This window comes from Halichoeres trimaculatus, unplaced genomic scaffold, assembly GCF_033239565.1.
Source record: "Halichoeres trimaculatus isolate MK-OKI-2021-1 unplaced genomic scaffold, fHalTri1.1 fHalTri1_scaffold_1, whole genome shotgun sequence".
Classification (NCBI taxonomy): Eukaryota; Metazoa; Chordata; class Actinopteri; order Labriformes; family Labridae; genus Halichoeres; species Halichoeres trimaculatus.
In genome coordinates, this window is record NW_027437179.1 from 15,435,815 (window position 1) to 15,450,951 (window position 15,137).

Sequence of the window (15,137 nt, forward strand, 5' to 3'; positions counted from 1 at the left end):
TTTAAAGTTATAAAAAGATCCAGTCTAATTGCATCATAAGAAATACACACCTTGTTAAGAGTCGAGTCTTTATCCTGGAAAAACCCCAGCTTTTCCAGATAGTCTTCAGAGTCCCTTGAAGTAGATATAAAAGCAAAGCTTATTTAAATCACGCCTTTTGGGCACAAACGGTATGATATGCTGAATCAGTGTGATCATGAAGAAATGTTCTAAGGGATGTACCTAGAATGAATCAACACTGTAATGTTTGGGGATAAGTAAGAAACTCAAAGGTTTATGTTTGTGTTTAGGTCTTTTTCACAACATTGGCACTGGAACAAAACATACATTTTTGGTCTGTTTTGCTTCACTTTTTTAAGATAAAAAATATGGTTTTCTTTTCATGCATATATATTAAATATCTGTTGAAGAGAAATGGTGTACAACCCTACGTAAGTGATTAACATCTGGTTGACATGATAAAAAAGCTATTTCTAGTTATTTTACTCATGATTTCTAAAATGATTGTCTGTATCATTTATATTTTTGTCACGATTGATTCCACAGGTACCCTGGAGCCCCACCTCTCTGCACTGCTGTGGATGGCCATGCTGGTTTCTCTTGCCATAGTCATCGTCTTGCCTCAGCCTCACGGCATCCGAGCGCTCATTGCCTCAACCATCCTGCGTCTCATCTTCTCTGTAGGCCTAGAGCCTACTCTGTTCCTGCTGGGTGGTTTTAATGTAAGTGTCCATAAGGGTGTCACAGAGGCAACAATTGTTGTTTTTACAGCTATCATAGGCAGTGTTATATGTAAAGGTGCTTTACCACTGTAAACATAAAACAGTTAATTAACCCGTTTTGCCTCACTGGCAACAATTGTTGCCAGTGAGGCAAAATGTATCACTGTGAATTCTATTTACAATAAAAAACTCAGCGCTACTAATTCAGCAGAAGACATGGTGGATGCAAATCGTCCTGGAAAGAGCCAATTTTCATAAATTTCTCATGATTTTTCCCCAAACATATTTATAACTATTTAATCATTCAAGTCTCTAGAGTAACCCTCCCCCAAATAGTTGAACCTCAGATAAATATTTTATTGTTCATGGGTGTATTTCTGTAAGTTGCAACAAAAGTTGCCGGTGGGCACATAGCTAGTCAAAAACTAAGGAAAACACTGCAGGATTGCTCACATGTTAGGCGCACTTTTCCTGACACACAAGGACTTACCATAGCCAGTGCCCACACCTACCACCCTCCACACACACCACCTTTTTTCAAAGAAATATGTTATAACTATGTTATTACTGTGTTGTAACTTTATTAGTATAATAACTATTATTATTTTTATATGGTTATTAAGTGACCAAGTGACAAGCTGTGTGACTACCGGCAACAATTGTTGCCAGTCTGGAAATAATATTTTCCTCAAAACAAAGTACAAAACGGAAAAAATAAATCCATGATTCAGAGGGACTCAACTGATGAAATTATATGCCTTACAACTCTGAAAAAAATGGGCATAAACAAGGTAAGATTTGGGGAGGCAAGGATGTATGTCACATGCTAAAAATCACCTCAATATCAGTTACTGAATGTTCAGGAAAACAGTAAGTCCAGAGTGTTATATAAGATATTGAGGAGGTGGGCACACTGTCACTTGCTTTGATTCAAGGCTGTATAGAAATCATGTATAAACATGCAAACACAGCAATGCCAGCCCATACCAGTTTGTGTATTGTGCACTCTTCAGTGAAACGGCCCCTGGTTTTATTTCACTTGCCTCTGCTCTGTCCATTATGTTACAGTTTTGCAATAAGGTGATCTTCTTGATGAGTTTTGTTGGGAACCGTGGAACCTTCACCCGTGGCTACTTAGCAATGATCATGGATGTGGAGTTCCTGTACCACCTCCTTTACCTGATCATCTGTGGCCTGGGGGTCTTCGTCCATGTCTTCTTTTACAGCTTGCTTGTAAGTAGGGTCACAAAAAACTTATAATCAAAACCACACACCCACAGTGGGCACATTTCATTGTTTATTTTCTCTGTGACACAGAATTTATGGTATGTATTAACCACAAAGAGTAGTAGACATTTTAAGCAGTAAGTAATTAGTAATAAAGGTATTTTTGACACATTAAAACATATTTTGTTCACTGAAACATTTAGCAAATGTCATTTAACACATACAGTTCTCTGTTTTCATCCCTCTTATTTTTCTCGTCTTTGCAGCTCTTTGATCTGGTCTACCGAGAAGAAACCCTGCTGAATGTTATAAAGAGTGTGACCCGAAATGGCCGGTCCATTGTCCTGACAGCCGTGCTGGCTCTTATTCTTGTCTACCTCTTCTCAATCGTGGGCTACATCTTCTTCAAAGACGATTTCATTTTGGCTGTGGACAGGATACCCAACAAAACATTAGGTTTGTTCATACAAAGAGTTGTTCTTAGTCTTTTGCTGACTGGAAACGTATTACCTGTACTCCCAAATCCAGACAAAATGACGATATTTTCTGCAACACAAGTAGACACACAGTTGTTTTTGAAAAGATGCAGTCAAAGAAAAGCTTAGAAGTTGATACAAAGTGTGTGTCCAGTTCAGTTATCATGCATTTTTTTTTCACTGATAATTTCTGTGTATATAGGACATTATTTCATTTGCATCACAAAATTTGCATTTGATTTTTCCTGTGGCATGACAGTGTCTTATTTCTTACCATTGAGCAGAGCATGGGGCCAGCATGGTCGGAGAGTTCTTCTCTGGGGGAGCGTGCCAGAAAGAAAACGGGGAAAACTGTTCAACAGAGGCCATGATGGATGGTAGGTCAAAGGGTTCCTTTGAGACGGAATCCACGTGTTTGTTCATGCATGTGTCTAGGGAATTCCAAGTGTTTATATGTGACTATGTGTCTGTCTGTCTAAGTGGGAGCTCGTACGCAAGGTCAACGTGTTCACGCAGACAACTGACTCAGCCCGAGAGAGAGATTCTACCAAGCTGTTAATCTGGGCACTGGGTTAGTCATGGGATTAAAACTGGCTCAGCCAACTGGGGTCTTTCAAGAAGCTGGGTGAAATGTTGTGGGTTTAGACTTGTGGAGCACAATGTGTGTCTCCGGGGACTGAGCCACAGTCGTGAGGTAGGGGCCCAGGGGTGAAAGGTCATGGTTTAATCACCATCAGGTACAAGCAGGTCATTGGGTCCACTTGGGGATGGCGCTGAGGGTCTCTCACTGCAAACAACTGGTCCTTGCAAACCTTCTGAACCTCCTGACCTTGATGGGAAAACTCTCCAATCAAATTAAACCAGCCAACCATGTAGAATCCCCAAACTCCTGGGGTCAGACCCCTGGCTCTGTTAAACATTGGCGACAGCTTGGCTTGTGACGGTAGTCCGGTGACTTTTTTGTGAATAATTGAGGACCCTCTCGCCACTTTTGCTCTGATGAGATAATTCAATAAACCAATAATGAAGTGTGTCGCAAGTTTTCAACTGCATGCATTTTGTTACCTGTATATTCAGCCTGAGGTCTGAGCAGCTCCCCCTTTTACAGGGACTTCAGTTTAAAGGCCTTGTTCACTGGCAGACAAAGAAATGACAAACTGTGTTGTCGTGTCTCTACAGCTTCCCTTGCCGTCCAACCGTCAGCCGTGGTGATTGAGGACAAGGAGCGGACATGTGACTCCCTGCTCATGTGCATTGTCACAGTTTTGAGTCACGGCCTCAGGAGTGGAGGAGGTGTGGGGGATGTCTTGCGGAGACCATCCAAGGAGGTACGAAGCACAGAGAGCACAACAATGAGGAAACGAGAAAGTTGTACCAAATGGTCCAATTTCTCTGATTGGGGTTTGAAATTGTCCTCCTTTAAAATAAAAGTAAACTTGACATTTTTACACAGACACAGAGATTACTTTGAGTTGAAGAAGTCAGAGTTTATATAACTCAACATTTGAATGAGTCCTTGATTTAATCTTTTAAACTCCAACTTTAGGAAAACACATTTGACCCAAGAACAAATGGTTGGTTAAATCAGTCTCACAAGACAGAGAATACTGTTACAAAGGAAACAAGGGCTAAAGCATGTAGCATGAACCCTTGAGAGTTCAGAGAGGTTACTCAGTGGGCTGTCATAACTGCAAACATGCCAGAATTAAAATTACTAATCTGGGATGAGGAATTTTCTCACTGCCTTGACATGTGTTGAAATGAGGCTTGACCTATAGTGTTCCTTAGTCGTGCTCATCAAATCAGGAGAAACAAGTTTTATTTATTCATAAATTGTAATTTTACAGGAAAGATGATTTGTAATAAGGCAAGAAGGAGATGTTGTATTTACTGACTGCTAGAAGTGTTGTTGGTGGAGGTTTTGGCCAACCATTTCAAGGATGATGAGATGTAAAAGACAGTTGAACAGTGAAAACTGTGCTAGGATTGAGAGCTTATGAAATCATCTAAAACTTAAGAGGTGGTAAAGAAAACAAACTGATTAAACTGGGAGCACTGGGAAGTGATGGCATGAGAGAGCTGGAGGAGGAGGAAGATGTTTTTTTAAGGACACCAACAATATGTTTGTCTATGAGGTGTGGGGCAGTGCTTTTGGATAAACATGATCATCATATGTATTCAGGACATTTGAGTGAGGATGTGTGGAGGAGGAAATGCATCATAGTGACAATACATTTGCAAAAGGTCATATAATTTAGTAATCCAGACTAAACTTTCACAAGAGTGTCGTCCTAAACTTAATCATCAAAAAGAAAATGTGATCATGTTTTCACTCTAAATAATCAATGCACTAACCCTCTGTTGTATTTTAGTAAAGTTACATGTTTTCCCACATTTCAAATGCTAAAATAAAAAGAGCTAGGGACCACCAACACTTAAACGTAACAATGTTTGTTTACATGTTGTTTTTGACATCTAATCCAGTATTCGGTTGAATGTATATTCAGTCATAAAGAAGTCGCAATGCCATGAATTACATTAACTTTTTTGTCCCTTTTCTTAAAAAAGATACTAAAAGCCATTTGTAGCTAAACCAGACATTTTGATAGCTTGATCAAAAAATGATTAAATAGATAAATAACTTCTTGTTTTGCGCCAGTTGATAATAGCATTGACATGTCTTCACTTTTCTGGCTTTAACAGGAGCCCCTCTTTGCAGCCAGGGTGATATACGACCTGCTCTTCTTTTTCATGGTCATCATCATTGTCCTCAACCTCATCTTTGGTGTTATCATCGATACATTCGCTGACCTGAGGAGTGAGAAGCAGAAAAAAGAAGAAATCCTGAAGACTACATGTTTTATTTGCGGTAAGGAAATGATGTGAGGATTTTATAAAGATAGTTACTCATACTTTAAAAGGACAGTATGTTCACTGCCTGGGTCACATTTGTTCCTGAGTCGTAGCTATTATGCATGATCAGCATTCAACTAAAAGCCGGAGCTGTTTTATGGACTTATAAGAAACAAGCTTCATGACCTCTGTGACCTTTTTCTGTCACTTTCCTGTCACCGATGCACAGCAGTCATATTCCCTTCGTGTGTTTCAATCAACAGAATTTAGTACAGTTCAGTGCAGCTTTGCTACTGTTGATACTTAACGTGCAGCTGTAAACCAGAATTGGCAGTATGTGGTTTGCAGATGTTGATGAAATAAAGAGAAACCACATGATTGATCTGCCCCAAGCCTGCTCTTGTACAAGCACACTGATGCAGCGTTGCAGTTGCGCATCAGGTCCCCGTGCAAAAATGGGGGCTGTTTTCTGGGTAGTATAAACAACTCAACGCCTCCTCTTCCCAGAATGAAGGGTTAGTCATGGTAGCTGCTGCTGTGGAGGAGAAGTGTTTCTTCCTGTTGCCATATAGGTCCTGACCATTTTTAACTGTACAATCACTCAGATGACATCTGCTTCAATCATCACGTATTGCTTATACATCCAAATGATCATCAGTTCTAGTCAGTCTCCCTGCTGTGTTGGGAAACTTAAAGGAGGGTTATTCCTCTTTTGATGAAATGTAAGGATGTGGTGATGATTCTAACAAATCTGACGTTTTAACTGCCCATAACCTTGTGATCCAATTTCCTCTTGTTTTTTAGAAACCACATATGGGTCACAAGAAAGATTACACCATTTTTGCAGACTTAAGTGTATTTCTCCATTCTTTCTAGGAAATTAAAGCACTCTAATGTGTCCCTTATTTTTCAGGTTTGGAAAGAGACAAGTTTGACAATAAGACGGTCACCTTTGAGGAACACATCAAAGTTGAGCACAACATGTGGCATTACTTGTTCTTCATTGTCCTGGTGAAGGTGAAGGACTCCACAGAGTACACTGGTCCAGAGAGCTATGTGGCTGAGATGATCAGGGTAAGGTTGAAATTCATACGTTGACATGTCACCATATGTGGGGTTTTTTTTATGCACTCCCACACATGTTTAGGGATAAGCTGTTAAATCAAGAGCACACGGCCCAACTTCCTGAGAATACAGACATCAGGGAACAAATAAAGTGCACTCAGTAAAAGACAAAAGTCAAAATTAATTAATTGAATGATAATAAAAACAACAACAATAATAAAAATAATAATAATAATAATATGACTGTGGTTTAATTAATAAACTCCTGTATTGTGGGGGTGTTTTTTTTTTGCAAGCAGAAACAAAATTCATGGCAAGCTTGTTTTAAAATTTACTAAGATTAATGTGCTAAATTGTAGAGGCTCTTGCAGATGTTGATAATAATGTTTTGAGAGTAAGAAGAATCTTGCCCCGGCACATTGTGAGAAAAAATTTCAGTGAGTGACTTTCTTAAACTCTCACTTCCCTAACATGTAATAACTTCAAGCATGGGCTGAACAGTTGGTGCCTTTCCAGTGAGGTTGACTCATGTTTAATCATCTTTTACTTTATACTGGTGGGTCACTCTCTGTTACCCATTTTCTTTGACTTGTTCTGTTTTGTGTAGTGTTCCTTTTTCACAAGACTTTTCCCCCAAAGGTTTTTTCTGTCTTTATTCCTGTTATCATCCTTATTAAACCAACAATCTCTTTATAGGCTGTTAAACCCTGGATAATAAACACACCATTGGATTATTTGTATGTAATCATGGTTTACACTCTCCTCTTATTGTAGTCCAGGTTTTGGAATGAGATATAATCCAAATATTTTATACAGAATTTATAAGACTTGATAGATTTTTTGTTGGCTAGTATTCAATGAACTTGTTTCGAATTCCAAGGGTTTAATCTTGACTTAAAAAGGAAAAAATCTTCAAATCAGGGAGATCTGTTTTTCCTTTTTCTTTGGGTGTGTCAGATTGAGTGTTTTCCCTTGGGTGTTTTTTCCTGCCAAAGAAGTAGAAATGTTCAATTTCAAGTCGTCAGTTAATTTTAAAAACACTTTAGAGTAAATTAATTGTTTGTTTTAGCAAATAGGTTTTTCTCCTCAGCGATTCAACATTAAGTACAATGAAAACATGTTACACTTTCAGTCGTGGTGTTTTTTGAGGTTATCCCTCATTTCTTGCACATTGTGTGCAGCATGATTAATTTTTCATAGATGTTTGTACAGCTGTTTTTGAGGCCATTTATTTCTCAGAAACTTTCATGGGCCGTGTTTCTTGTTTCTAACTCATCAGGCCAGAGTAAGAAGGTAGCGTTATGTAATCCCTAACTCCGTGACCTTGAATCCCTCCAAAGTATTATCACATCAGTCTGCTCGGTGAACGGAGAATTAACTTTCAGACAATGGCTGCTATCGGCATGAAATGTGTTAATCCCATGAAGCAGTCGTGCTTTGCTCCAGTCGTTAGACACACACACACACACACACACACACACACACACACACACACACACACATGCACACACACAGGCCTCACATGGCCCAATGATTTCTGTTTAGCAGCAGTGTAAAAGATTGCTGTAGAATATAGAAACTAAATGTGTGGTTGTATTGGGGGAATAAGTTATTCATTCCATTGAAAAAAATAAGAAAAAATTAAATTAATTTAAACGACACTAAAGATTTATTTTTGGGGATCCATTCCATTCTTCTCTTGAGCCAGCTGTCTGAAATGCAGTCTAAAAAAGGTTTTAATTAAAAAACACAATGAACAACTTGTTCTTGAGGGAGATTATTTTTTGGTACTTTTGTACAATTCTCCTCCAAAGACATCACTGACAACAGGAAAATTTTGATATAATTTTAAAGCAAAACACGTGAAAGCTAAATATCTTAGTATGGGGACTTAGCATTGCAATTATAGAGCATTTTAGTCTGAAAGATGCAGTCACTCAAACACACGTACGCACATGCACAGCACGCTTAATCTGGTAAGACTGAAAATGTGAAATAATTACCAAAATGAAAAATAAGTAGCAGCAGTGTTTTGGTTCTACCGTCAAAATTGTGGCCCATGAGCAATTAAACAATTTTTTTAACTGCCAAAGGAAAGCCCCTTCTTCTGATGTGGTTACTTCCCTGACGCACTTGTACTGCAGTCAGTCTCTGACACAGTTTCTCATTAGCTGCCGTTTAGCCCACTCAGTTGCTTTTTACCTTGATCTGCTACACTCAGTCTTGTGAGGAACCACCTGATTTGGGATTAACCCCCATCGTCTTTCCCATTAACCTTGCGCCCCTCTGGGCCCAAATGAGTTTGTCAAGGGTGTGTTCTGACCAGGACTTAGTAAGGTCAGACTGAACAGAAAGGGCACACATGATGCAAAAGACCCCGATGACCTGTCACCTGACTCTATCATCCTTAACATGACTGCTCAGCTTCACATGCGAGTGTGACCAAGATGTCTTGTTGTCTGAGGGCTGAAAAAAGCACAGTTTTTAATACATATTTTTAACGTATATCTTTAAAATTAATATTGTGTTACAGTCTTCAGTTGTGTTACATGCAAGGATACAGATTTCATAGTTTTTGTATTAATTTTTCAGGAGATGTTTCCTTTTTTTCTAGATTTATTTGCAATGGTGGATGGAAGGTACAACAGGAAATCCAAGAAGCCACGCCAGAATGTAGAGTTGTACTTTTTAATATTCAGGAACCATTAAAAAAAAAAACGATATGCAATAGAAAAAGAGAACTTTGTGATTGATTGAGTTATGATTTTTCTTAGGCAAAAAAAAGTAGTGTATGACTGACTATCTATTTTTAATATAATTGTGTTAAACATGTCTAAAAAAGAAAAATACTGTATTTCTTGACACATGTCTAATTTTTGATACCTATAATGTGATAAAAATCATCATTTCAAATGCACTGGTTTAAAACAAAAGCCAAACAAGTTAAGATAAGACAGGGGGATTTCTTTTGTTACGGCAGCTCAGAAGTCAGTGAGGGGAAAAAAACTCATCACATTTAAACATTTACCCATCAATGTCTCCTCTTCGTTTTTATTCAAATTTTTCTGTCTGGAAGGACATGTTGTCAAATATTAAGTTGTCATTAATTACATTATGGTAGCTTGTATTTGATGCAGTTATAATGAAAGACCAACAGAACAGAAGTGGGAGTGGAGGTCAGGCTACTCTGACAATGACTGGGACTGACGTCAATGATGAAGAGAGCTGAGAATAGAGCGTCAAATCTGAGGTGTAAAAAGATGAGTCTTGATTCACACTCATTGCCCTCATTCTTTTCATCTTAAAAGCAGCTGGATATTTCAGCATCATAAACGGACTGAAAACATCCTCAACCATAAAAATGACATTGAGCACACCATTTTCCCTAAGAAGAGTAAAATATGTTGAAATCATATCCTCTCTGTGTCTAATTTAGATGTGTGGTGGTGTTTGCATTTTTTTTTTTTTTAAATGAGTGGGCTGTCAGCTCATCAGGTGGCCTGCGGCATGACTGTGACGTTTTATGTTGCTGTTTTAACCACACGGCATCCTGTTTCTCTGTTATGGCAATGTGGTTTTAATAATGAAAGACATACTTCCGTCATTTCCATTGAACCAGAGTGAAGTTAAATCTTTATTCATAGCTGCACTTCTCAGTTTACTGGAAATGCTTTGGTTTGTAAACACTAGGGATGGAAAGGAGGTAGCGCTGCTGGTGATGAAGTCGTCAAACAAACGTGCACGTTGGTTTCACACACCAAACCATGAATAGGAAAATTAACTTTGGGTTTTTAGAATGTGCTTATTCTACATAGTAAGAGATTATATACTCTCACTATGTACAAATAAGTGACTGAAAGCGTCTTCATTTTTTGGTCATGACTTCTTTTCTAATGGAGAGACCTTTAACCAACTGATGAATATAAACATGACTTAATTATAAGTCACTATTAATTGATTATAAGCACTAAAACCAGTAGTGGATTTAGCAGGTGAACTAGGTAAACACAGCTTTTGTCCCCCTGCATTCAGGAAGTGGAACCCGCTCACAGCCGTTGACTCCTCCTTTCAGAATAAGTGTGTGCTGTTTTGTTAGTGCTGTGTAATTCCCCTTTGGCTGCCTTCTGACCTACCACTGGTTTGTGGTTTAGACGGCCTACTCACTCGAACATCTGTATCCAAATCAACCACTAGAAACTGGGGACTTTTTCAGTCCTGTCCTTTCGCACAGCTCTGTTCCTAGCCAGAGACCTTGAGGACCTTCCAGCATCCTTCCTCCCAGTTAGGGGCAAATGGCAAGTGCAGAGGTGCGGGATGTGTTTTTATATGGTGAAGAGTTTAAGAGTAATTCTGCGGCTGTGACCCAGAGGTTAGAGTTGCTCTTACAAGAGGAGACTGGCAGTATCCTTTGCCCCCAAATTGCTTTAAAAGGAACAGCCTGTGGTGTTAAAATGCATTTAAGAATGTCAAAGAGTGAAAGCGAGAACACTCTGGACATATTTAGGAGCCAGAGAAACCAGTTTCTGAAGTTTTAAAGTGAAAATATTGTACTAGTCTCTGCTGATGTTGGATTAAATAATGGGTTAAATGTTTTCAACGGCCAAAAAAATCATGATTGCAGACAGGCTAGTTTAACTCAGAGACTCTTCTATTACAGAGTTGTTTTGTGGTACACGCAGAATGTGATTTGATTTGACTAAATATGATTTCTAACCTGTTGCAAACTTAACTGACAAGTTGGCTGATGTTATTCCAAGTGTATTTTAAAACATGTCAAAAGCATCAAATATGGAAAAAGATTTTTTTTTTTTTTAAAGAAGAGTTTTTCACTCTTGTCATTTAATGTGACTTGTTGCACCATATTAAATGATCAACATTGTTCATACAGAGTCACAGCTGTTTGGGAATTGGACTGTATGTTACTGCTTTACTTTAAACACGTTCAAACAGCGCCCAATGATATCTGTGATATTGCTCCAATGCTGCGATGTAACTGTTTAATTTAGTCATGAACATCTTAAAATAAATAGTTTTATAAGATATGTTGGTTCATAAAAGAATTACAGAAAATGATGTCAGTCACTGAATCTTTTTAAATGGTCCCACGCCACCTGTACCACTTCCTGTTTTTCTTAACAGAAGTTTATGACCTATAACTTCACACCATCAGCCCATTTTAACAGTTTGTAACCATGGTCTGCTCAGTGTCAAGCCAGGTAGTTGATTAATTTAGATTAGTAAATGTGTCTAAATGAAACTTAATGAAAGTAACTTTTTTTCAAATCATACTGTATATATTTATACTTTGATATTTTTAAGGAATTTGCTCAGAGAGTTGTCTTTTCATGTTAATCAGTTTTTTTATGAGTCGGTGACAGAGTCAAAAATGTTTGCTGAGCAGGAAGTGTCACAGCTGCAAAACCTGTTGTTCTTCAGGGAAAAGAGCTTTCCTTTGACATAGACTCAGAAGAAATGCACCTTGTCTCATTGGGAATTTTTTTCAGTCTCTGAACTTGCTTGTGATGCACATTTACTTAGCTTGCAGAAATATGAAAACCTTTCTAAATCATGAGAACAGAGGATGTCGTGAAAAATAATGAAAAAATTGGACTGGAATATCCAGCTGTTTTCACAATGATTTTTTCATTATCAGTGTTTCACATTTTAGCTACAAGACACTTCAGAGTGCAGCATAGCACGTACTGTGGTATCGATTGCATTAACTGCCACAATATACCATCAACACTGACTCAAAATGTGTACGAAAAAAAAAACATAGTTGAACTGATTCCTTAAAAGTTGTTTTAAGATGAGATAAGATTCAGCTTTATTGTGATTACACCTATTTGAACATAGAGTAACAAAATGAGGTTTGGCATCTCACCAGAAGTGCAATAAGCAGAAGTGCGAGTATCTATGTCATGCGGTTTATAGCTACACAGCTAATAAAATCTGTTCAACCTTTCCAGAAGAACATATAAAACACAGTAAAAGAAAGACATTTCACACTTGATGACATATCTTTTCCCTTAATTCTACTGTCAGTATTTTAAGTGTGCTTATCAGTTAAGCAAACTTCAACCCTGTGTCCTTTACACTTTGAAAACATAACTTGAAAATGCACATTGAGTCTGAAAGTCTAGTCAAAAGCCTCAAACCAGTTAATTACAGATAACCCAAAGAAGTGTATCCAAATCATGTGTCAAGGGCACAAAGGCATATCATTGAATGTTATTCATGTATGATTTTTAAATGTGGGTCAAAACAAAAGAAAAATCATAATGTAGACAAGCGCACACAAAATGAGTCCAAGTGTTGCATTAAAAGGTCCCAACTTGCCCCTACTGATGGTGATATTTTTAATGATTTCTTGTCAACTTTTCAATGTGAATACCAAAACTTTTTGACCTAGAAAATCACTCAGCAAGCACAGACCTCCACCAAGCATATTGTGATTGTCACCAACACTTTAGTCCTACTTTAATGTTACACTCCCTTTCAGCAGACTGTCTGCTACAATTTGGTGTTAGTTGCAGGTTTGTACCATAATTTGTTACCTGACAGTGTTGAAAATTATGATGACCCAGGACATATTTCATATTCTGGATCTTAGTATCCAGAATATTGCCAGGATCTGGATCGTACTTTAACATCTGTCTGAATTTATGGTGACCTTGTCTTGTATTGTTTTGCAAAGCAATCCGACCATTTATCGTGGAGTTATATACACATATGGTGAAAACAGCCCTATCTCATAATGATAAAGAATCCTTTAAAAAAGTCCTATATCCAGACGGTGATCCGGATCACCTCCAAAAATTATTCACTTCTTCCTTATGTCATTTTGAACATTTCCTGAAAATTTCATGAAAATCCATTCATTCCTTTTTTAGTTATGTTGTTCACAGACCAACAGACAAACTCCCATAAAACATAACCTCCTTAAGAAAACTATGAGAGACTTTGAACTTTCTCCCATTAATTGAAAAACTATGATGGCTTCTGATTATAATTGATGCGTGCAGAGCCCTTACAGATGTCATTTACTCATGTTTATCATCATCGTCTTTTCTTGAGGATAGAGTATCAAAGCCATGTCTTTATTTGGTAACTGTAGCACTTACTGTCAGGCAGTGCATGTAACAGTTTCTTTTCTTTTTCCTCTCATGTCATTTACAAGTGTTTCAAAGTTTGCCATTTTTGTTGTGTTTATGGTGAGACAATAAAATTCACCATTAACTGCAATCACTTCTTTGAAAGCTGCAGCACTTGCAAAAAATACGGGAAAGTTACACAAGAAATATGATGCATCTGTTCCATTGTGTACCTGCTGTAACAACTTTTTTTTTTTTTTTGTTACAAGGACCACAACTTGGACTGGTTTCCACGAATGAGGGCAATGTCTTTGGTCAGCAGCGATGCAGATGGGGAGCAGAATGAGATCCGAAATCTGCAAGAGAAGCTGGAGTCCACCATGAAACTGGTGTCCAACCTGTCAGGCCAGCTGACTGAGCTCAAAGAGCAGGTTTGTCAAACTCAAAGGTTGTGAACAGGGAGAGGGTCTTTTAGTGCATCATGGGAGAGCCCTGATGTGTGAGACGTGGGGGAATCATGATGTGTGGGAATCATGACGCGAGACATATTTTCGTCAAGTGTGGATAGCCGATGGTGTCTGAGGTTTGTCTGCTGCTCGTTGCCCTTTACACACAAAGCTCACTCGGTGCAATGCAAAAGGTGATGAGTCATAGTTGGTTATAGCTCATGAGGCTCTCTAAACCTAAATAAAGCTTTACCATCAACCAGCAGCCAACCATTAAACCATCAAGACTTGATGGTCAAAAGAGGACATTCACCAACAATTTGAAGATTTGCTTTGGGAGAATAGCTCGGAAAGTGAGCTTCAGTCCATGTGTCAGAAAATCTTGGAGGGATATTGTGTACAAAGGCAAAAGACGCACGAGTTTCACAATTTCTGCAATCGTCTGTTTCTAGTAAACAGAATTGTAAAAATGTCTTACCCTTGAAATGAGAACTCGCTGTGAGGAAGTGAATGTAACTGGAGACATTTTGACCCAGACAGGGGGAAATGATTGTGGCGTTGCTGAAAGCTACAAGGGGCAACTTTGTGAAGTCCCATGGTTGGTACACAAAATATTGTGAGGTCAGATTTTACTTTTCGTTGTGAACATGAACAAAACAGGGTGAAAGCTGTAAAACTTTTAAACAATTCAAAGCATAAATTTGACATTTGGAATCTGCATTTCGTAAAAGTGAGGCAAAAACAGAAAAATGAGTTCGAAAAAATCAGTGTTCTCATTCAGGGTTTTTATTTAATAAAAAAAAACAAAAACAAAAACAAGAAAAGGCCACCCCTATTAGCTCACACAGTTTTGATTATTCACTTAATGTCTTTTTAGCATTAAATCATCTATTAAGCATTAATAACATTTCTACTGAGATTTGAATTTTAAATTTGAAAAATAATTTTAAAAAATTATAACACGTTGCCATTAAAAGTATTGTGTGTAGAATTTTGAGGATTTTCCCCCATTTTTGAATGAGACTGTAACACAATAAGTTGAGGAAAACATGAAGTGCTGTGAGTACTTTTCAGATGCACTGTATTTCTCCTCCTCCACTCATCACAAGAGCACTTTGTCTCACTTTTAATATTGTTTTGTTTCGGTATTGAGGAGAAAACGTCTCTGTATTTCTTAAAAGTTCTTAGCAAATAAAAAAGCAGTGTTATACCGGCTGGTACAAAGGTTAGAACATGTGGTATGACTCGTGTACC

At 38.0% G+C, this 15,137-nt stretch overlaps 1 protein-coding gene across 6 annotated transcripts in view; it reads left to right on the plus strand.

Moving 5' to 3' along the window:
• The window catches only part of itpr1b (inositol 1,4,5-trisphosphate receptor, type 1b), a 104,732-nt gene that overhangs the window by 87,994 nt on the left and 1,601 nt on the right, over nt 1-15,137 (plus strand). For all 6 annotated transcript variants that reach the window (XM_074678750.1, XM_074678780.1, XM_074678742.1 and 3 more), the window contains 8 exons: nt 547-722; nt 1,791-1,955; nt 2,216-2,405; nt 2,710-2,802; nt 3,605-3,753; nt 5,129-5,294; nt 6,192-6,352; nt 13,707-13,868. In XM_074678750.1, the coding sequence (XP_074534851.1) occupies nt 547-722; nt 1,791-1,955; nt 2,216-2,405; nt 2,710-2,802; nt 3,605-3,753; nt 5,129-5,294; nt 6,192-6,352; nt 13,707-13,868 (1,262 nt within the window). The remainder of the gene's footprint in view (nt 1-546; nt 723-1,790; nt 1,956-2,215; nt 2,406-2,709; nt 2,803-3,604; nt 3,754-5,128; nt 5,295-6,191; nt 6,353-13,706; nt 13,869-15,137) is intronic.